Genomic DNA, 23,315 nt, shown 5'->3' with positions numbered 1-23,315 from the left:
AGAGCCAGACTTGTGGATACTGAATAGCTTGTTCAGAGTACCTGCTGTTGCACAGTAAAATTCAGGCCCTTTGGTTTTGTTTTTCTTTTGCACCCTCTGAGTAATGAATTCTGATGAGTCCTTACCACTCTCATTCGAGTATTAAAGTGATACTCTGGAATGGAACAAGTTGGGTCATATCACAAGGTTTAAGGCAGAAATTACCCCTACAGCAGTTATTTTGTGCAGCAGAAGCCCAGAGCGCTCGCACCAAACACCCCCTCCCTGCTCGTCAGCCGGTTTCCTCTGCACTCAGACGGGGCCAATTTTTACTTGACCAAAAACACAAATAAACGGACCCCCACCGAAAAAATCTAATATCAGTCTGCATTCACGCTTTATTTAGAGAATTTTCAGCGCGTTACTTTCACACAAAAACACTGCTAAATAAGGCTCTAGTTCTCATCGAGTCTCTTCATCCAGGGCCCTGTTCTACGAAGCAGGATTACTGCCTAGCGAGGTAGCTTTGAGGATAGGTTCCGGATTCCCTGTTCTACGACACGGGATCACTCCTCAGCAAGGTGAGTCTCCATGGCAACGTACGCTGAACGGCTAACCTGCTCCGGGGCAGGTTAGGTTCCAGATTGAACTCGCGGACTATTAAAACCCCGCCCACTGACCAATGAGCCCTCACGAAAAAATGGCTTGTCCGTTCCTAGAGGATCCCGTGGACATCGGAGCCCGACCCACTCTCTTTTTGGGATGACCACCTTTATGAAAGTTACCGGTTTTCCAGGGAGGGGTTGGTAGTATATGACACTTTCTACAGGTAGTTAAAGGGAATGAAGAACTCTCATTGCCGTAATAAGATCTTCAATGCCAACACTTCTGTTCCATGACAATATTTTATTGCCCGTATTAAAATTGTGACAGGAATTCATGTAGGACTCATGTGGGCTACATATCACACAAAAATGTAAACACGATAGGAATGAACAAATGAATAAATTCATCTAAGAAATAAATTAGGTATGTTGCATGTTACAGTAAAAGTGCATGGTGAACAGTGCTATTTCAGGATGATAATGGCACAAAATATTTTATTTGCACTACACCACTACACTTACGTATTTAGACTGTCAGCAATTTTCTGCCAGCACTCCTTCCGTGCTTTAGCAGCGGCGACGGTGTTGCTTTTAACGTTAATTACATGTTTCAGCTCGTCATACTTCCTCATGCTCACCTCCTGCTCCTCCTGTGTGAAGTATGCGCTCCTTCTCTCTCCGGCCTGCTCTGACGCTCCAGACTGCTTCATGACGCTTCAATCTGCTTCTCGCGATTGGTCAGATGCAGTGGGCTCCGCCTTATATGTGTGTACGCACTCATTGCCTAGCTGGATCCACTTATGAGGTTGATAACCAGCGTCGTAAAACCGTGTAGCGAGACCGCCGGCTACCGCGCTCAGTTCAGCGAGGTAGCTCCAAGGCTATCTCGCTAGACCGAACTTGCTTCGTATAACAGGGCCCTGGCAGACTACCAGCGTTTGTTTATATCTAGCATGCCGCACACCCGAACTGATACACTTAGCGGCGAGCGCCTCGTAGCCAGCTGTGGCTCTGCAGCGGAGGTAGCGCCGTTTTACGACACGATAAGTCCTAGAGCCCTATTCAGGGGTGCTTTTGTGTGAAAGTAACGCGCTGAAAATTCTCTAAATAAAGCGTGAATGAAGACCAATATCAGATTTTTCGGTGGGAGTCCGTTTATTCGTGTTTTTGGTCAAGTAAAATATGGCCCCGTCTGAGTGCAGAGGAAACCGGCAGAGGAGCAGGGAGGGGGTGTTTGGTGCGTGCGACCTGGGCTTCTGCTGCACAAAAACACTGCTGTTGGGGTAATTTCTGCCCTAAACCTTGTGATAGGACCCAACTTGTTCCATCCCGGAGTATCACTTTAAGGACTTTCCCTCTCCATTCAAATATATGTATATGTGGACAAGCTTCAGTGCAGGATTAGAGCGCAAAGCCAAAATCTCAGGAGTACACAGCCCCGGCCAGTAATAAAAGGCCAGACTTGATTCACGTTTAACCAAGCTTTAAATTGAGTACTGATTAAGCACTGTTAATCTATAAAGATTTTAAGTATCTGCATGACGATGTCTTATAAAACATATAAAAGCACTGCAGTTATGTAAGAATTATATCCCAACCAAGTTTTACTCAAATGTTGCATTCAACTTTACTTTCAAGTTAAATAAAGGAGAAAAAGGTTCAGACTAATGTGTTAACTAACAAATAAAAGTAAAGTGCACCAAAAGGAAGTATAGCAAAGAACATATAGAGAGCATTGTAGAACTTAACCTGCCAACTGCTGATCATAGCCTGAATAATACTTTGTTGCAGTGGAGCTGAGATGTTTGAACCATTACCTGTTTTTGCCGACAACAAAAATGATTAAATAAGGAATCATACATTTCTTACACCAGTCAACAGTGTGACTTTCAACGGCATTACTTTCAGTTCATTATTTACAAACTATAGGATTAACAAGTGTTTTGTGGTCTTTCAGTAACATCACAGAACACACCTCCATGGCCTTTGACTTAATGGTATTTTTTTTTCTCTTTTTATGTGGATTAAAGTCCTTCATTTTATTCCTAGTGTTTTTTCTCTCAAGGGAGGCATCACAAGTAACCCAGTGTGTCTTATGTTACTGGTTGTGACAACCTCATTCACATATTAAGATCTTAATAAACCTTGTATCTTCTGGTAAACATTAATACTGACCTTCTTGGTTTGCCTGTTTGCAGGTCCCACTCTACTATGTTTGTATCATCTGAGCCACTGTATAATAAACTGTCTTCAGGATGCCACTGGACACAATTCACTCCTCCACTATGACCACCATCCTAGCAGGGACAGACAATCTTAGTATTAGCAGCAATAACACAAAATTAATATTTGTAAAGTGATTGAACACAAATGTCTATAAATTTCTTCTTCATGGTCTTAAGGAAAAAAACATTTTAACTTTAAAGGTTGTCTACAATCACATTCTTAGTATCTTAATTTTACAAACTCTTAACAAGGTGCTGTAAATAAGTGGGAATGTGTGTAGAGTCAGACTTACCAGAGTACAGTGCAGTGCCCCCTTTGCTGTGCTGTATATGAGAATACTGCCCGCTGCTGTGCCCATCGCCAACAGGTCTGCCTTCTCCTCCACCTGACCTGCCTCTGATTTCCTCTTCTTCCTCTGAGGCCCCTCCTGAAACACAGATCATACCAACATTTAAAACATTAACACAAATTTTAGGGACATTTTCAATACACTTGGAGAAAGTGTGTGACAACATTTAAAGAATTCAACCTCTTTTCTGAATGATTTGACCTTCTACACCTGTACATTAACAGCTGATATAGACTGAATGTCTTCAGTCACAAAAGTTAAGCAAGATAGTTTCACAAACAGGCATTAAGTGGGCTGTATGACTCTGACAATGTATTGGGACAGAAGTTACAAATTTCAACAAATAAATATGAAAATTTACTGTTCACATTTTTTTTGTCACTTTTGACGTGCTTTCAACAAAGTGCCATCATTTTCGAGAGGTTATAAGTTTGAGAATCTCGGCTAAGTGTAGTGATGGTCGCACACGCGTTAGGAGTTTTGGTAGGCTTGAGCTAACTTAAATATCTACTTTGCTTTGAACACTGCCAACGTGGGCAGATTCCGACACACTTGGTCCAATAACTGTGCAAAATCAAATATTCTTGCACAGCTAGCGTACATGTGAATATCGAAATCATACGTTCTTCACAGTTTCCCCAACTACCATGTGGGTCTAACATGTGCGTCCTGCGCAGCTGTTGAAGCTAACTAGCAGCTAGCAGGCTAATCAAATCTGTGTTAGACACACGAGAGCTTCCGCTTTGGCACACAGCAGGCTGTCTAACATTTTTCAGTCTCATCATTTGTATCAGAAAACGTTTCTCCGTTTGTCTCAGCGTGTGTAGTTCCCTTTGAAATTGTCACAGGTTGCTTGCTAAGGCCTCGCTAACTGTAGCTAACAAGCTGGGATCTCCAAAGCAGACTCACGTACCTTCACAGTCCGGCATGGTCCCCAAGCTATGCAGGTACAAGTGGCACTCAAATGAGCTGAAGGCACATATTCTTGGTGAAGTGTTTTACTGTCTGTGTTCCAAATGCGTAGTCTGCCATCCTGGGCACACAACGCTAAGTACTGTCGTGATTTGGGTGAAAAAACGCAGGGTAACTGCTGCGAAGAGCTGCCACCATCGGCCGCCATTTCTGAAGCGCTGCCTGCGTCTGCGTGCGTGGTTTACACGAACCACATGTGCCTCTCTCCGGACATGCGCGTTAGCAACGTCAGCGGCGGAGCCCTCCCATTGGCTGCTGCTGCCAGACAACAAAGCAGGTTTAGCCGCGATGCATTCAAGTCTCTTTGAAAAAGACGATTCCTTTATATTTGGGTACGTAGAGAAAGGTTCAGTAAGTCTTGCCTCTTTCCACTCCCTTTTATATAAACTTTTCTGAATATCTGTTTGTCTGAATATTCCTTTTTTCTATTGTTTCTTTTTTTGAATGGTCAAAATAGAAAATTTGAAAGACAAAAAAAGAATATAATTCATAGAGTGCATGCACCATCTACACAAATTAACCACTATATCTCATTTCAAACTGTAGCACACGTGTTGCACTTTGCTTAAATTTTTCACTGGACTTGCAGCCTACAACAAAGATAACATTCTATTTTGATTGAATATGTCACCCATGTTTCTTCCCCCACTTGTTGCTACCTGTTACTTCTACACCTTTATTTTCCTCCACTCCATACTTTTTACTGAACATGAGTGCAGTTAAAAAAAACCAATATTTCTGTTTTCTTGACAATTATAACTGGTGGACTAATAATAATAATTATTATTATTATAAAATCAAAACAAATCTTAACAACGAACGTTTGAACCAAAGTTTAAAACCAGTGGTTGAAACCTAAACTAAATTTGATATTTATCAAGCTAATTTTTCATTTTATAGGTAACGCTTTGAGACAGCTCTTGCTCTCAGAATAATGCTGTGTTTAGTTGAAGTATGGCAATTTTTCAAACTTCAACTAAACACTCAAGAAAGGTTCTGAATTCCTCAACTATTCAAGTAATCCTCCTTTTTTTCTGTACAATTTACATTTTAATGTTCACCCCAAAATTCTCACATTTGAGCGTTTTTTTTTAAAGAAGGATAACTTTTATACCCCTTTTCCTTCAGTGTTATCACAGAAAATTACTGCCATTGTCTTACCCCGTCTTCTCCCCTTGAGGTCGAATGAGCTGTATTCAGATTCTTTTTCTTATGGCTTTTGCCTTCATAGACACCCCCATCACCCTTTCTCAGCCATTAACTGTATGATGTACAATTTATAAATTCAAAATGGTACAGTTTGGGTCTTTTGCGACTTTTTAAAACAGCACTTGAACGCAACAACAGTAGATCGATAGACAGAATTTATTTTTTAGCCAGACCAATAAATAAATAAATAAAGAAAGAAAGAAAGAAAGAAAAAAAGAAAGAAAGAAAAGCAAATTCATTTTCATGACAGTTCCGTCATTATATATGCAAAACGAGTATCCAACTTAGATAAGAACTTAATTGTATATTCTGTGGAATTAAAATGGTCTACTGAAACTGTGTTAATTGTGTTGAACATATATATTTTTTTTATTTTTCGAATCCGATTTTTTTTTTTTTTTTTAACTTTGACGTGTATAATAACTGTTTAGCACATTCTGAAAACTTCCAGGAATTCTCAGAACAACCCACTTTCTCTGTTTGTGGCTCTCTCCAGGACAACAAGATGATTTTTATAACGCAGATTTTTTAATAAATATGAGTGTCTGAAACAGGATAAAGACTTGTTTTTATTCTTAGTCTGTTACAAAATACAAATTTGAGCGTTGAATAAGACCCAGATATGATGCTCGTTGTCGCCGTCTGCCGGTAGACTTTGATCATTGCATGCGTCGCTCAGTGATGACGGCGTTCACACGTGTTTCCCAGCATGGTGACCTCCTTGGACTGTAAATACAGCCGGTAGCGAACTGGAAGTGTTTCGTATACAATCTATGACGTTCCGACGAGGAAAGGAGTAAGTAACATTCAAACAACTTAAATTCAAAGTGTTAATTTTCAATTTTTCATTTATTGGGATTCATAAAATGTCTGTCTTCCAGGTCTTTCTGAAATGTGCTTTCAGTTTAACGGATGATATCCAAGGACAGAGACTGTTTTTACTGATGCTGTCTTAAAGGCTGAAGTAATGGCCGCACAGACCCCTTTTACTGGACTCCTGTTCATGCACAGATTGGTGAAAATCAGCACTTCCTCTCAAAGACTCCTCTGTAGCAGGGACAAACTTGTAAAACTCTACAAACAGAGAAAGGAAATAAGGACTTTTTCTACAAGCGCAGTGAAATTTAAAGAGGACGATGGAGACAAATCAGATTCTTTATCCCTGGACTCCAAGCATGCACTGCCATTCAGAAGGAGGAGACCCCTGTCCCCCCTGGAGAGGATAAGTGGCATGCTGCCCCAGGACACCCTGAGCCCTGAGGTGATGCAGTTAAGGGAGCAGGACCAGCAAGACCTAGATGATGGCACACACATTCAGGAATCTGCTGCACTAGAGGACTCTGAACAGGGGGGAGTCCTGAGAAGTGATGATGAAACAGATCCTGTGGTGGAGCCAAACACTTCAGGCACACAGTCAAACTCAGCATTTGCTGCAGATAAAACCTGCCTTCCTGGGGAGAGCTTGCTCACATTTGGGGAGTTTCTTGTCGCAGAGTATCGTAAGCAGGGGCAGCTGGAGTTCAGGAAGATGTTTAGGCTGCAGACAGGGACACGGCTGCAGAGCGGATGGGGGGTGATCATGCATGATGACATAGCTGGGCAGCCTGCAGGTAGCTTCCTGAAGACCAACAGAGGAGTTTCCCTCTGTATACGTCGGGCCAGTCTGGAGGATTATGTGCTGTTAATGAGGAGGGCACCAGCCATCACCTACCCCAAGGTGCAGTAATTGTGTCACACGAGTCATAATCCTAAATGTTCTCTGGCTTTCACATTGTTTGAAGTGAAATCTACTTTTAATCACAGTTCTTCTAATTTCCTTCTCACTGTGATTCTGCTTCAGGATGCAGTTACCATGCTTATGATGATGGATGTGAACGAGGGAGACTGTGTGCTGGAGTCTGGCTCAGGGTCAGGGGCCATGACTCTGTTTCTGTCCCGGGCAGGTCTGGGTTCCTTCATATTAGATCTTTTAGTTTTGCATTAGAATGGGAGCAAAGAGTTTACATGTTTTAACTCTCTGATATCCATGTTGTTTTATGTCTTTATAAAATGCCAGATAGACACAATGCTCTAGTGTCCACTAGGATACTAAAAGCAGCTGTTTTTTTTATCCTGATAGATGCAGAGGAATAACTTTCTGTCTCAGAAAGATAAACATGATCCAATTTCCAGTTTTATTACCTTCACACATTAGCACTTTTTTCTAATCAATTGTTGGAGTCATTGCTGTTTCAAGCAAAAAATAGCTATTTGGATTTTACACTGATAAAGAATCTTAGATAAAAATGTCAGCCCATACATTTGTTATGGTTACATGAAGCCTTTTGAAGCTTTTTAGCCTAAAATTCAGTCATGTTACATTTTAATGTCAGGTCAGCATGGCAATGTGATCCTTCATAGTCAGATATCAGATCAGCTGATACTTTCAGAGCATAATTATGGATTGTTTATCTTTTGCAATGTGCATCATTTTATTTTTCTCCTCCCTTCTTATTTTGTAATCAGTGTTGGGAAGTAACAATTATTTTTCGTTATGTTACCTAACGTAATTACTTTTCTCTGTAACTTCTGACGTAACGCGTTACTTTTGTCATTCTGTAGTGCTGTTATAGTTCTTTTGAATTAAATAGGTGCGTTAGTTGCGTTAGTCGCGTTATGATGAAGCACTCCCCGTTCCTCCTCCTCCTCTCACAAACGCATGGACGGGGAGCGGTGAGCTCTCACACTAATATGAATCTTGCTGCTGAGAAAGCGAGTGATAGTGATGATTGGTTAACAGAGGGGAACTGCTGACGGTAAGCCAATCAGAAACAGTGTTGGGCGGGCCCATGCTGCCGCACACACACAGACATGAGTATGATCAAGCACACACACACAGTAAACAAACACGACAAGATGAGCAGCAGCGAGCAGATGAGTACCTCACAACCATCTACAATGGAAGGCAGCAGTGCCAGCTTTGCAGGATTACAAAAATAGATAATCCTTTCAATATTTCTTAACATATTTGTTGTGTTTTATCGTTCCACTACATGTCATAAAAATAGTATCTTTAATTATAAAGTTGACCTTTCTGTTACTGTTCCACCAAAGTTTTTCTTAAAGTAAAGTAACTAGTTACTAGTTACTTTTATAATTTAGGAACTAGTAAAGTAACTAATTACATTTTCTCAGCTCTAACTATAACTATAACTAGTTACTTTTTTAAAGTAACTTTCCCAACACTGTTTGTAATAAGTAAAAATGAAACTGAAATGATTTCTTTAAAGTGCTTAAGTTTTCTTTGTTAGCAGCCGGGGGCAATACCCGGTTTAGAAAAAATAAAGCTTAAGTGGAAGTTCTCCAAGTTGCTGTTCATCAAGCTTGAGGCTGGCCACAGAAAGACCAGAAACCACACATAGACCAAGCCAAAAAACAGGCTTTTACAGCATTAAAAACATATTTACAGCCTGGTTCAAAAAACAGCTTGGGTCTGAAACGCTGATTTCTCTGTCAGCACACACTGTACGTGGGTGAACCTTTTTCTAACTCAGTGGTGGAGAAGATAGTAGGATCACAACTTTATCCAATCAGAGACACAGCTCAGCTCACATGACTGAAAGGCGCAGTGTAGCTGTCAGACAGGAAGCTCAAACTCTGCACCATATCCAATATGGAGATGGGTACCTTTCACATTTGAAATTATTCGGTACCCATGCCCGGTTCCTGGCAATCGGTATCAGTACTCAACGGTACCAATTTTCTGTACTTTTTTGTGTTTATGTTATAATAAGTACTTTTTTTTTTTTTTTTTTTCAACTTAACATATTTATTCTTCAATATACAACCTTGCAATGCTGTGTTCATGTCCAGCATAGAAGATGGTCTACTCTTTCACTCCCTCACAGTCACAAGGATGCGTTAAGGTACCTAAACATGGTACCTTTTGATTTTATGTCAATCTGTACCTGGTACTTTTGACAGTATTTGGTTGGTACCTATAAAAGTACCTAATTCGGTTCCCATCCCTAATCCAGTATGGCCCCGCCAATGATCAGCTTCTTTACTCTACATCAGGAACAGACGGGTGACATTGTAGAGACTACCTCCATATTTTACACAGTCTATGGTCAGCAGTCCTATAACTACTGCTTTGACATTGTTAGAGCCTGATTTGTAACAACAAACCAAATGTATCAGTGACCCGAAATGTAATAACTGGTTGATAATTTAACAAAATTAATTAAAAAAAAAAGTGAAATGTCAAAAAATTACATTTTGGGATCTTCATTGTTACGTGTTGGTTCAGTTATTACATTTTAGGTCTTGTTAATTTTTTTAATTACATTTCAGGTTATTGTTACATTTAGTCTTTGTTATACATCAGTTTCTAAAAGAACAGGTTCTAAAGCTGTGCATTTCATTTAGGCAATACAAGCATAAAGCTTTTGTATCCTCTGCTCATCTCTAGAAAAACTACAGTTAATACATGAATAAAAAATGTGTTTCACCCTGTATGGAGTAATATCTCTGTATGAATTTAGGAGAGAAAAAATGTGAAATTTATTTGATATTACCAAATACTTGCTAATTTTCTTTAAGTGTCACTGGCAGTGATCCAGAAAAGCCTAACTCTGAGTTAGATATTGGTGACATTACTTTATATTTCTGTTTCTCTGTTTCCTCAGTTGGCCCTAGAGGTCGTGTGCTGAGTGTGGAGGTCAGAGAGGACCACCAAAAAAGAGCCGTGCTGAACTACCAGCGCTGGAGGACAGCCTGGAGTCTGCGACGAGGAGAAGAGTGGCCTGACAACGTTCAGTTTCACAGCGCTGACCTGAGCACAGCCTCCTCGCTCCTCAGTGGTCAGGGCTTCCACTCGGTCAGTGTCTGCACAGAGTTTTTCACTGTACAATTCAGCAGCACCTCATCGTGTTAACAAAGACCTCAGGAACTTTGTGACACTCATCAGATGGATCATGTCTGTTTCAGGTTGCTCTGGACTTAACCAGTCCTCAGCTGGTTTTATCCACCGTGATTCCACATCTGCACCCTGGAGCTATTTGTGCAGTCTACCTCGCCAAGTGTGTACCATAAACGTTTAAGCATCACCTCTGAGAGCTGGCATAGGATGAGAAATTAAACAGTATTCTGTTTATGAAGGTGCTGTCGTTTCATGCTGTAAGATGAGTTTTCAAACGCCCTTGAAGAAACAGGAAATAATATTTTATAAAGGACTTTTTTAAACATTGTTACAGAAATGTTTAGTAGTGCACCTTTATTAGTTTAAGAGGGGGCTTTGTCCTTGATTTCTCCCACATTGGTAGGATTTTCTCCCATCTCATTTTGATAGTCTCTATGATCCACGTTCCCATAGAACTCAGACTTAACAGTCCCTATGATTTTCTCTGACGCAGCATAACTCAGGTCACTGACCTGCTGGAAGGCCTGCGATGTCTGAAGCTCCCTCTGCTCTGTGAAAGCATCATCGAGGTTCCGATCAGAGATTGGCTGGTGACCGCGGCCCTTCAGAAAAACGGCCAGTACTGCATCAGGAGATCCCCGATCCTGAGCAAAGGTCCAACGCAGGAGGATGAGGCGTCAGATGATACAGGTGGATATAAATGATACAAAACATCAAATTTAAATCACAAACTTTCTCTGATTGTGAGATTTTCTTTAAAGATATGAAACTCTTATTTCAGAGGAGACACAAACAGAGGAACAGCCGGCCTTTGGTAGTGTTCCCTACGTTGCCAGACCTCATCCTCTTCAAAAGAGCCACTCAGGTCAGACAACCACTGATTTATCAGCTCAATCTTTGGGTTTATTTCCCTCGATTCAGACTCCCTCAAAGTCCCTGTGGAGACGTTTTAAGTGATCTAGAAAAAAATTCACGCTGTTGATAATCCACACTTTAAAATGAGATTATCAGCACCAATGTAGGTCATCGCTAAATACTATTTCTTAGTGTCCTGATCAGGTTGGACTGGACCAAAGTTTACTAGAGAGAAGAGACATCTGTGTTTTTCTCTGCTGGAAATGATTTCTGTGATTAATTTTGTAGTGATGGTAGACACTGGAGCCTAACTGTCAGACAGAAAAAGGACAGAAGAGCAGAAGAAAGATAAACAGGAGAGAGATAGAGCCTGAGCTAAAGGCTAACACATGGGCTAATCTGTTTGTGTTAATGTTGATTCCAACCCACAGTCAGCAGTTATTCTGCAGTGGTCTGTTCAAACTCGAGAGTCTATCAATAAAATGAAGAGTGAGGTTACGTTAGCTCTGATTGGTAGATGACTGGCAGGACATAACCAGGATTCACTAATGTTACACGGTGGTAAATAAAAGCTAATGTCCACATTTTATAACAGTTAAATACATCATGTTTGTGTTCTTTCTCCTTTTTTGCAGCTTTCCTGGTAAAACTGAGGAAGTTTGTGCAGTAGCCACTCTGCTTGGAAAAAACTTCGGACAAAAATGAATGTTTGAAATCAACCCTAAATTCTGTATTTTTGTGTGTTTTGAGTAAAAAATGCCTCCGAGTCAGTCTCCTTAGTAATCACTAAGAGTGCCCTTGTCTTCTCGATGATGTGTGTTGTTTTTTTTAAAGCCATTTTATTTGATTCAACTCATTAAAAAGTCCAAATGATTCAAGGTCTAACTTTTGACTCTGGGTTTTCTCAAAGCAAAATTTATAATTTGTACAAAACCACAAAGAGGAAGAAACACCAGGAAGGAGAACATATTGATAGACAAAGTCATGAAAATCGTAACTTGCTTGTGGGATCAGGGAGAATCAAAGAAAGTTCATAAATCAGAAAGTCAGAAATCAAGCCTTTATTTCAGACTGAGAAGGAAGAGTTGAACTTTTGAACAGGCTCACTGGCAACAACATGAGGAACACAGCCAGCAGAAACCCAGAGTGGAACAGACGATGGAGAAGACATGTTAACACTGGCAGTTTAACTTATTCGGATTTGTGAAGGAGTGGTTGTTGAGGAATCCCAGAAATGCTCCAGTACATAAAAAATAAATAGTTAAATAAATACATAAATAAATAAATACCAGGAATTTGTATGTAAACAACAAAGCACAATTTATCAAATCAATTTCTCTGCATGTTTCAATGAAAATACATAAACTCATTTTACATGAAATGAATGTCCTGAATCATTAGAGATGTAAACAGAGATCACAGACCTGTACTCAACAATAAATGAGGCCAAATGAGAGTTATACAGAAAAAACATCTGCTGGTGAAAGACTGAAGAAGAAGAAGACAGAGGTTTTGGAGTGCTCTACTCCTCATTGATCCAGTCCATGGAGGTGTCGTATGAGGAGTCGCAGGAAGACTCGTCTCCTGAAGGACGCAAGAGACAGAAAAAGATTTTGAGATCAAGAGAGAAGCGTCATTTTCTGCGATATCCTGTTGAAAAAATGTACAACTATATTTTTAGCATAAATAAAAAAGTAGGAAAATAGATCAGAGGGTCTGCTTCTACAAAAGTTTGCTTTTGATATCAGATATTCCTACTTTCTTTGGAAGATATTTGTCAAATAAATAAGAGGACTTTGAATTTGCTTCTTAAAAAAAGACTCATGAACATTTTATAATTAGTCATTATCCTTAATCAAATATCCATGTCAAATTAAAAAGACAGCTTCTTGTAAACAAATCTTTCAAGACATTTACACAGTCCAAACAGTTTACTAAACTCAGCTGAAATACCATCAGCTGTTTTTTTATCACGCTTCAACCTCAAACATCCAGCTTTCAGAAGAGTCCAGGTTTTAAAGTCAGATCTTACTCTACAGCTCAGATTTTCAGCGATACCCACCAGGAACCCCAGCACAGCAGCAGGAGGAATGCTGGGCCTGGTGCTGAGCCCTGGGTGGGCTCAATTCCACCTGCTGGGCAGAGATGAATGGAAAGGCAGCATGTTGGGACTGTGCTGCAGAGCCTCGGTGAGACAGTGCAGGGCCTGGGCGTTGATTTGACCTGTTGCCACGGTTACAGAGGGCACAGAAGACCGGGGAGGCTGAAGGTCCACGGGGGAAACGTAATTGCATTTGGTCACCATATTGCCGCTGGGCAAAGCCGTGGTGCTCTGAGCGGTTTCGCTGCCACACGAAGTGAGAGGGCACGATAGCCATCACCTGTGCAGTGGTGACAAAACAAGTCAGAAAATAAAACAAATCTGCATTCTATGAGATAAAAAGATCAGACAAAGAATTCTGGCGTTGAACAAAAGCAAAAACAATGGTAGCCTGCAGCTAAAACAAGACAAACACATTCATCAGCCTCCTCAGGCGCTTGTACGTGTGTGTACCTCTTCACAGCAGCGCCTGCTGACAGCCGCTCTGTAGTCGATCCGAGCCCAAAGTCTGTCTCGCTGCTTGATAAAGCGCGGAAACTGTCTTCTCCAGTTCTTTCCCAGAGCCCAGGGAAAAATCTCATACTTGTTCTCCTCCTCATCCTCCTCCATGGTGTTGGCCAGATACCTGAAGATGGACCAGGAGACACATCTAGAGCTGCAGGACACACTTTAAGACAAGTTTTTACTTCAGACTTACAGTGCAATGAAGAGGTTCTTGGTGTTGAACTCAGTAATAGTGAAGCGAGCTCTTTTGAAGTACACAAAGGTCATGGCTAGAAGGTACTGTGGAGAGAAGAGGACGAGAAGCATTTTTTCAGTTACTGAGTCAGAAATATAGAGAGAGTTTTGTCACTTTTTCCTAAATTAGGGATGCACTGATCTGATGAATTTGTGCTGGGCAGAGTTAAAATGGCATGAAAGAAGTTAACTACAGCAGCTCTGCAGTTTGGAGGAATTTCACACTTGGTTCACGAACAATTCTGACTGCAATATGCACCAGTTTAATGCCTCACGTACCCACTGCTGAGGTTTACAGTTAGATCAGGGGTCTGCAACCTTTACTTTCCAAAGAGCCGTTTTGCCTCCGCTCACCTGGATAAAAGTCATTCGGGAGCCGCAAAATCTACTTTATCTTCACATTAAGACAAAAAAGTGTATAATCAGGTGAACAATTATCTAAACAAGAAGTTTTTGTGTTTTTAAATTTGCACATGTAATTTGTTATTTTTTTATTTGTAATAAATTTGCCAATTTAAGAAAAAAAAAGAAATTTGTAGTGTCATAGATCTTATAAATTTGCAAAATGTATGAAATTTCAATGAGTTGGAAATTAAAAAAAAAAAATTGCAAAATAAAAGAATGTAATTAAAAAATGGGCAAAATTAAAAACAAATGCTGAAATGTCTTAAATTTGCACAAAAAACTAAATAATGCAATATCAAAATTTTGCTTCATTTCCAAAAATTGTAAAAAGCTTTTAAAATTGCGAAAAATAGGGAATTTTACAAAAAAAATCAAAAATTTGCTAAATCTTCAAAAAAAAAAAAAGTGGAACTTTTCTTCTTAATTTGCAAAAATGTCAAAAATTGAAATAGAAAAAAAAAAATCAACAACTGCAAAAAAATCACAAAAAATTAAAAGCTTTGTTTCAAGAGGCGATGCATTTTTAGTAAAAATCCTTTATTATGTTTTTACTTTGTGTCTGTTTCATTTTCATTAATAACCTCTGTAACAAAAATAATAAAAGAACTTTATTTTAATGATATTTTAAAGCTACAAGGAGCCACTGCAAAGGAGTCAAAGAGCCGCATAAGGCTCCACAGCCACAGGTTGCAGACCCCTGAGTTAGATCATAATTTCTGTTAGTACTGAAGTCTTACTCACCATACCTTCATACATTTCTAGTCCTATAAAATAATGAAACAGTCAGTTTAAATTTAGGTTCATTTCATTTTCTTTTACAAAGTTAGAAAAGCCTGAAGTTTCCAAAACATAATTCTCAGTCCCATCCTCATATTAAAGAACAGAGGATGTTAAATTACCATGTTGACCTAAATATAAGACAAGGTTTTTCTCATTGAAGATAATGTGAAAATTGGGGGTGTTGTCATATAATCAAGGGTCTAACCAGTGACACATGCTGATAGTTATATAGGGTCGCTACACAACTGCAACAGCAGAGAGCGCCAGTCACCTCACTGTGACTGCAGTCATCTTTCAATCACAGCAGAGACGCAGTGACAGAAGATCAGACATGGAGAGGCGCTGTGACCGTCCAGAGCAAAGTGGGCCAAAAGTTGGTCAAGTTAACAAACAACTGAGGCAGAGTTATAAAGCTGATATAAAGATAATGATGGTCAATGGAGCAGAGACTTTAAATAACTGTCAGAAAGACAAAATATGAAGTTACAGAGAGTAATGTCTGAAGATTGCGTGTCCAAAAAGACCATCTGAAAAATATGATATATGAGTTTAATGAGAAACGAAGGCATATCCATCACCAGAGCTGTCCTCTGAACTACATTTGAAACACAGATCTTAGTGAATGTATCTAAAGCTAAAAATGAAAGCAGTCTCCATTATTTCATTGGCTGTTTCAGAATTTTAATAAAATATTAGTTACAGGGTAAATTTTGGTTACCATAGTCTTTTTCTGAAGTTCTGTCTCTGAAAAGAGGGGGTCATCTTTTTAAGCGGGGTTGTCCTATATTCGAATCAATACGGTAATACTGTGATCAGAGGTACCAGGGCCCAGATATCAGTTTTGGTGTTGGGTCTTGAAAAGTTGGATCAGTGCATCTCTAACTTAAATGTTTCCGTGTACCTTGTCAGTCATTTTGTAGCAACAGTCCATCACCAAGAAGTCCTGGATCAGCTGAGTATCTGTAACCAAACATAACTTTTTAAAACAGACATTCTTCATTCAGTGAGTTTAAAGAAGGTCCATCATTTTGATGTAACTCAGTGCATAGCTGCTGATTTTACTCAAGTTCCCACCACTTTTAAACATTTTCTCATCCTAAACTCATCTGCTTCGGTCACCAGACTCACAAGGCCTTGAGTTTCATGTTTGAGGATCAGGGATTATCTAACAGTGATTTTAAATTACATGTTTTCATCACATGGAAAATAAAGGGATGAGTATAGTATCATTTTTAACAAAAACAAACATTTTATTAAAGGAACAGTATTTTTGAAAGTAGCTAGTTTTTTACCAAAAAGTCTGAAGAATGCAGTCATTTCCTGCCGCATGACAACAATGGTCGAGGTCACTGTCACTTTGGGATAACCCGTCTCCAGCAGCCCCTGATGAATCTTCGCCTTTAGGCCCCGTTTTTCTGTCTGTCTATTTGATCTTTTCAGCTGAAGACCTCTTTTGACTTGGACAGAGTGTAGAGTGCTCGGTTTGACGTGGACCGTCACACATGGAGGAGTCTGGCACCACTTGTGTGTATGCTTCATCATGCTACAGCTTGGATCATGTGTAGAGGAGAGATCTGTGATGGATCCAGAGAAAAGAAAAGTTAACTGACTGTAAGACACTAAATAATAAAAAAGGCTTGTTTACAAAACTCCCTGTACACTTTCTCTGACTTACAAACAAACCAACAAAAACTGACTTTATGTTTGTTTTTCCACCCATAAGTCACAACAGTTGAGTGAAGAAAAAAAAAACTAAGTAAATACTGTTTTTTTTTTCTTTAAAACTAGAGGACAAACCTGAAAAGTGTTTCTTGAAGGGAACATTATCAAAACCATTCAAACAAAAAGACAAAAAAAAGTTGTTGTTTTTTTTAACCAAATGGTTGTGAAATATGAACCAAGTCCATTACTTGCACTAATCCAAATTAAGGTTTCCACCTTTTCTGCTACCTGGAGCCCATTTCTGAAAGTGCAGCTGATAAAGGATGAAAATGGACAAAGTTTTTCTTATAAAATTTCTCTTTATTTTTGGTGCACTGCCACTTCAAGAGCACTGTTCAGCACAGCTAATGTCATGTATTTGCTTATTTATCTGTCCAATAACTTGTCAGGCAGCCTGGCAGAGGACACCAGACTTGCACAGTCTGTCCCCTGTTTAATTCACTACCAAAGAACTATTTTTACAGAAAAGCTTTAATTTTTGTTTTTATCTTATTTTATTGGCTAGCCATTATGTATAATTATGGATCATCATTATTGATTCGCTGTTTCTCTTATTTATTTATTTATTCATTTATTTTTTCACTGTACTACAGAAGCGTATTGCATTCACTTGAAGAAAAAAAAACAGGTTTTTCAGAGTAATTTTCCTCATTTTGTTTTTGTGTTAATTAATTTTGTTTTTCTAAGTAATATTTTTTGTTTGTTTTTTGTTATAATTATTATATTGTTTTTTTATGATTATTTCTGTTTTTATGAGTAATTCTTTTTCTGTTTTCAGATAACTTTCTTCCTTTTTTTCTGAGTAATTTTTTCCTGAAGTATTGCGAGAACCTCAACCTGAAGTTTTTCTTCGTAATTTTTTCTTCCTGTTTTTAGGAGTAATTTTTTTTCCTGAAGTATCCAGCTTCTTCAAAATCCCGTGAGAACCTCCAACCTGCAAACGACTCACGTGGATGTGTGGTGGCTCCTGTGTCCCGCACGGATCAGAGATCCTGTTCAGCACATTTATGCCTTATCCTTAACTTTCTACCGGTCTGTACCTGGTCAATAAAGGTAAGGTATTAGCCACACACAGGGTATGATACCCTTGTTATGTTAAAAATGTTAAAAACAGATGGAAAAAATTACCACAAAAAACATCAGGTTGAGGTTCATACGGGATTTCTAAGTATCTCAATTCTTCAGGAAAAAAATACTCAGAAAAACAGGAAAAAGTAATCTGAGAACAGAAAAAAATTACTCATAAAAACAGAAATAATCATAAAAAAAACAAACCAATAAAAAAATATTAACCAGAAAAACAAAATTAATTACCACAAAAATTACTCATAAAAACAGAAATAATCATAAAAAAAAACAAACCAATAAAAAAATATTATTTAGAAAAACAAAATTAATTACCACAAAAAACAAACTGAAGAATAAATTACTCTGAAAAATCTGAGTTGTTGTTTTTTTTTATTCTTCAAGTAAATGCAATACGCTTCCATACTGTACTGGTTGATTTTTACCTGTTTTTACTGATTTTTCTCTTTCCCAAGTCACTACCTGATTATTTGGATTAACAGTATATGTCTGAGCCTTGATTTAAAGGTCTATAAAGTTATGAAGACATCAATTAGCGGAAAAAAGATAGCTGTTAAATGTACAGTTCCTTTCTGGATTTATTTCTATTCATTTACCCTTGTTACTCTTAAGTATTTGCTCATTTTGGTTTACTTATCCTACGGTCAGATTGACTTAATCTAAATCTAAGATACATTTTATTTTCAAATAAATGAAATAAAATAAAAATGAAATACAGACATACCAATGAGTTCCTCTGTTAAAACGAGTATTTTACCTTTCAGTAGCAATTCAAGCAGAATTTCTTGATCGTGTTGAACTGAATTCACACCTGAACTCATCACAGCTTAATAGACTCCCACCGATAACCACAACGTTAACTTTTACTAGTTAGCTGACAGTTATCTGGCAAAATATGAGTAATATTACTTAATTAAGACACCAAACATTGCCAACCTGTCTCTTCAGTCATCGTTAACTTTATCCTACAGAATTCGGCTCAAATCACCCTCCGTCATTCTAAAGTCAGTTGAAAACTATTTAGCAGCTAGCTTAAATATCAACATTTGAGTTCATAAGGTGGTCGAAAGTTGACTGGTTTCAGCGTTACTAACACCTTTATCAGTGACACAACAAAGCAGAACTTTACGGCAACAAAGGCTTACGTGTCTTGCTATCACCTGTCAGAAATGCTTACGGTTAAGAAATCAAAAAAGGGACCATAGATGAGTCTTTACACGGCTGCTTTCAGGCGCTGTGGCAGGACCGCAGTCTGTGAACGCGCTTCTCTGCTGCACGTTCCGCTGTATTCCCCGCCAACCTGCGGACGGGGGCGCGCGTCTTCCTGTGCTTCACCTCTCTGCTTCTTCTTAAAAACTAAATCTCAATTTAAAATAAAATTAAATAAATATGAAAGAAGATGAAAGTAACATTAAATAGGACTGGAGTCATGGAGTCAGAAATGTTCCCAAACTATCACAGATTGATATAGGAATCAAAACATAGTGGGGTCATTCTTTAAATGCGGTGCCTTTTGCATCCCCAGCCTAAATCCAGCTGTAATTTCTGAAAATAATAGAATAAAAAAAAAAACGTTTTATTTCAGTGAAATTTCACGAATTATCTGTTTAACAAAAAAATAAAAATAAAAACAACAACAACAAAAAAAAACAAGGATATAACTCATAAAACTTAATCTTTTTTTTTTTTTAATACCATTTAAAAAAATTAAAAATGTGCTATTTTGCCATGTCCCCCAGTGCCCTTTCCACTGTTTCGTTCAAGACAATTATGTTGTATTTTTTTTTAATATTAAATATTTCTGGATATTTTTATTCAGCCATAAGGGGTTCTTTATATTTGATAATTTCATCAGCGAAAAATATATATATTTGTCTAAATTTGCAGTTTAATATTTGTCCCTCGATTCAGTTATCCTTAGTTACAGTACCTTTATTTTTTATTTTTATTTTTTTTAATATTTATTTATATTTTGACATACACACCACAGCACACAACAGACAACATATGTACATATATACAGTACAATTTACAAAACACATAACGCAGCAGAGAGATAAACCCAGCGCAGGGGTATCAAACTAGGAGTTCATAAATCATACACATAATTTAAGGCTTCACATATCTGCAATGTTTTAATTGCCTTTTGATTCTTGGGTCCTGTCAGAGTTCCATAATCAATTTCCAGTTTAAGCTGTAGAAAGCGTGGGATTTTTTCAGCCCATCTGGATTTATGTATGTGGTATTTCCCAAGTAGTATAATAAGGTTTAAGAGAAAAGTCTCTTTGTATCTAGTGCAGTTGTCGAAATATAAAATAATGCCCTTCATATTTAAGTGGACGCTGATTCCAAATTGATCTGTCAAAAACCTGTCCACCTCTATCCAGAGCAGCTCTACACAAGAAGTTACTGTACCTTTAAGAAGGCTCCACCCACATCAGCATGATGCAGTCTTAAGATCTGATGTCATTCCAGAGGAGGGAAATTCAACATTGGTAAGATTACTCACTTTTCTTTTGTTAATTTCATTATATTTACTCTTTTATGATAAAGATTTAATGTGGTCAATCATAATCCTATCATAACAATGTTAAGCTTGTGTTCTTTTGTTGTATTCTTATTAAATGAACATATAACAGCCATGTTTGGTTATTGACATAATTAAATAGAATAGAATAGAATAGAATAGAATAGAATAGAATAGAATAGAAAATACTTTATTTATCCCCGAGGGGAAATTCAGGAGTCACCGCAGCATTTAAGAAAACAAAAGTAAGAAAGAGTATAGAAAGTGCAAAAAGGTCCATAAGAAATTAGATGACGACTTCCCGTCCACCACTCGTCCACCACTCTCCAGCCCAGCCAGTCTCCACCTCCACAGGGTCCAGGACTGAGCCTCCCGAGCAGTCTGTTCAGTCTCTGTCTCCTGGATCCTGTCTGCTCACAGCAGGCGAAGCTCCTCCGATGTGTCGCCGGCGTCCAATGTCAGCTCCGTCAGCCACGTCCGTGAACGGCACGATGCCACTGGGTTAGCACGGCTAGCATGTCCATCCCCTGGAGCTGGATCCCACGTTCCCAACAACGATGGATGGAAGGACAGGTCCACGTTGTCATCTCCCAGCTCACACACGAGAATTGGCACGTCGTCCTCACCTCCTCCTCCTCAGCTCGAGGGAAATCATCAAGCCCTACACTAGTTAGCATTGGCATGCTACAGGCTGCTAACAGCTGAGTTCGCATGTAAACAATGCAGCCATGGTTACATGTAGGATCTCCAGACAAACACAGGAGAAAAGTAGTCAAAAATATCGCCGAAGCCACAAAAAGTTTGGTGTCCGTGACCGACAATAAACCATACAAAGTGATGATCCACTCCAAATACAAAGATTACGAAAAAGAGACGAAAAAAATTACAAGAAACAGACAAAGACGAGAGAGCTGCTGCAACAGGCAGCTACTTGGGTAGCGCCTAGCAATAGAATAGAAGAAAAAATAGAGGTGATTGGTCACACAGGAGACATTTTATGTATATTTTTGCATTAAAAAATGACTATTTCACTCAAAAAAATAACAAGCAGATTGTGTCTGATGGCTATATGCCCTAGTTTTTGTTATTAAAATTATATGTAAAATTACAAAATTGCAAATAAACATATTTAATTGAGGTGAGAGACATGCACTTTTGTCAAAAATGTGTTTTTGAAATGTTTATACAAATTTAGTATATTTAGAATGGTATGTTTACATGGGCCCTGCGATTGACTGGCGACCAGTCCAGGGTGTACCCTGCCTCTCGCCCAATGATTGCTGGGATAGGCTCCAGCCACCCGCGACCCTAAACAGGATAAGCGGTATAGAAAATGGATGGATGGATGGATGTTTACATGGTTAACACAGTGGACACATTCATAGTGACATATATTTTTAAAACTAAAAAATATATTAAATTTAGCAGATTGAGATTGACCTTTATGCTTTTCATAAAGCATAGAGTCATGTTTTTAAGAAGAAACATCAAAATAAAATAAAAAAGATTATTTTTTTTACCATTTCTATGACCCAAAAGGCGCTGCATTTAAAGAATGACCCAGTGACTTAAGTAAAGTGGAAGGAATATAACCGTTAAATTTTTTTTAAATTATATTTTTACCACTAGCATAATGTTGTTTTTGATAAATCTGCATAAATCTGTATCCATTATATAAATCTATTTTTTTTATTGTTCTGTTATTATTGTTTATTTTGTAAGACATGAGGGATGTGGTGTTTTTTTTTTTTTTTTTTTTTTTTGCATTTCCTTTTAAATGTATTAAATGGGCCTTAAATGGATCCCAAATAACACTGTTTTTGAATCATTATGCACTAGCTAATTCATGTAGGCCTATTTTTTTAGGTGTTTTCTTTATTCCATTTTATAAATTACTTTGTAAAAACATTTTTGAATCTGTACTGATTTTGATCATTTAGTGTACACTGTTGGAAATCATTGAGTCTAACACAAAAAAAAACATTAAATTTCTGTCATGTATGAGTGCATTTTTCTATGGATAAAAAAAAAAAAAAACAAGTTTAATCAGTTTTTATTTCTGTCACTTAGAGAGGGGTGAAGATAGTTCACGTTATTTAAGGCTAACCTCGCCTGTCTATTTAAGTGATGCTAAAAACAGACGTTTAAAAGAGGAAAAGTAAATCCCTTTAATCAAAAAAGAAACTGTTAAGTGAGCAGAGATTTTCAGCCTTGATGAAGAAATAATGTTAAATGTTAAAAAAATTGTAACAGTTTTATTCATTATTACTACAGAAATATGGTTTTCAATGTCAAATAACTGATGACAACACAGAAATGAACTATTCACAACTGTTGCAAATAATCCAGCTGAAAAGAGGCACTTTCACTTTTGCATTGATAGAATTTTCTTTGGAGAGGAAATGGTTTTGTTTTGCTCTTGCAAGCTATTAAAAGCCACCTGAAGCCAGTCCTCATTACCCAAATGAGCTTATCGTCTTACAAGTAGGTGAGTTTTATATGCTCTAACGTGACATATGTGCATGCTGGGCTCTGAAAGCCCCACTAATCCTTTCAGCTGCTCGTCCTTTGTACGATCAGGAAGGATGTTTTTCAGAGCACACTACAAGGACATTTTTACACACATGACCATCAATCTGTGGATTTATCTTGCCTATCTATGACGAGTGAGACGGATTTTTGAAGATGGATTTACTGTTGTCTTGTTTTGTCACAGTGCTCTTGGAAAGGGATCTTCTCAGAGTCAACAGTATCAGCCATCAGACGATGATAGATACAGCAGGAGGCTAAAGATCTATGCTGTTCTTCTGGTCCACAGCAGCCTTGGTGTCACTGAGAAAACAGCCTGTGTTTGAAGAAAA

At 38.3% G+C, this 23,315-nt stretch overlaps 3 protein-coding genes across 8 annotated transcripts in view; 1 reads left to right on the top strand and 2 right to left on the bottom strand.

The window, feature by feature from the left end:
• wdr43 (WD repeat domain 43) overlaps positions 1–4,358 on the bottom strand; it is a 29,574-nt gene extending 25,216 nt beyond the window's left edge. Inside the window, exons 1-3 of the mRNA XM_074692662.1 lie at positions 4,073–4,358; positions 3,103–3,237; positions 2,760–2,881 (exon numbers count right to left, since the gene is read on the bottom strand). Coding sequence (XP_074548763.1) covers positions 2,760–2,881; positions 3,103–3,237; positions 4,073–4,279 — 464 coding nt within the window. The 5' untranslated portion in view covers positions 4,280–4,358. The remainder of the gene's footprint in view (positions 1–2,759; positions 2,882–3,102; positions 3,238–4,072) is intronic.
• Positions 4,359–6,010: 1,652 nt separating this feature from the next.
• On the top strand, positions 6,011–11,975 carry trmt61b (tRNA methyltransferase 61B). The gene is made up of 8 exons (XM_074692892.1): positions 6,011–6,136; positions 6,222–7,057; positions 7,181–7,283; positions 10,008–10,198; positions 10,309–10,400; positions 10,734–10,930; positions 11,022–11,105; positions 11,731–11,975. Exons 2-8 carry the CDS (start codon positions 6,308–6,310, stop codon positions 11,763–11,765), a joined length of 1,452 nt encoding a protein of 483 aa, XP_074548993.1. The 5' UTR covers positions 6,011–6,136; positions 6,222–6,307; the 3' UTR covers positions 11,766–11,975.
• A 520-nt stretch (positions 11,976–12,495) lies between these two features.
• On the bottom strand, positions 12,496–19,239 carry spdya (speedy/RINGO cell cycle regulator family member A). Of its 6 annotated transcripts, none has more exons than XM_074692898.1 (7): positions 19,145–19,239; positions 16,412–16,693; positions 16,021–16,079; positions 13,894–13,979; positions 13,650–13,821; positions 13,158–13,476; positions 12,496–12,679 (listed from the first exon to the last, which is right to left on the bottom strand). In XM_074692898.1, the coding sequence occupies exons 2-7, from the start codon at positions 16,659–16,661 to the stop codon at positions 12,618–12,620; spliced, it is 948 nt and encodes a 315-aa protein (XP_074548999.1). In that variant the 5' UTR covers positions 16,662–16,693; positions 19,145–19,239; the 3' UTR covers positions 12,496–12,617. The 6 variants fall into 6 exon arrangements, with proteins under 6 accessions (XP_074548999.1, XP_074548997.1, XP_074548998.1 ...); XM_074692896.1 differs by having other exon boundaries at positions 19,073–19,234; XM_074692897.1 differs by having other exon boundaries at positions 19,088–19,234.
• Positions 19,240–23,315: the final 4,076 nt, after the last annotated feature.

This window comes from Halichoeres trimaculatus, unplaced genomic scaffold, assembly GCF_033239565.1.
Source record: "Halichoeres trimaculatus isolate MK-OKI-2021-1 unplaced genomic scaffold, fHalTri1.1 fHalTri1_scaffold_17, whole genome shotgun sequence".
Lineage (NCBI taxonomy): Eukaryota > Metazoa > Chordata > Actinopteri > Labriformes > Labridae > Halichoeres > Halichoeres trimaculatus.
This window is presented reverse-complemented; position numbering and strand designations above follow the sequence as displayed.

Coding starts and splice junctions, on each gene's coding strand:
- trmt61b (XM_074692892.1), top strand. CDS start 6,308: ATGGCCGCACAGACCCCTTTTACTGGACTCCTGTTCATGCACAGATTG. Junction 10,199..10,308: donor GTGGTCAGGGCTTCCACTCG/GTCAGTGTCTGC, acceptor TGTCTGTTTCAG/GTTGCTCTGGACTTAACCAG. Junction 10,931..11,021: donor TGAGGCGTCAGATGATACAG/GTGGATATAAAT, acceptor CTCTTATTTCAG/AGGAGACACAAACAGAGGAA.
- spdya (XM_074692893.1), bottom strand. CDS start 18,748: ATGAGTTCAGGTGTGAATTCAGTTCAACACGATCAAGAAATTCTGCTT. Junction 13,822..13,893: donor AAGAACCTCTTCATTGCACT/GTAAGTCTGAAG, acceptor GTCCATCTTCAG/GTATCTGGCCAACACCATGG. Junction 13,477..13,649: donor GCAGGCGCTGCTGTGAAGAG/GTACACACACGT, acceptor ACCACTGCACAG/GTGATGGCTATCGTGCCCTC.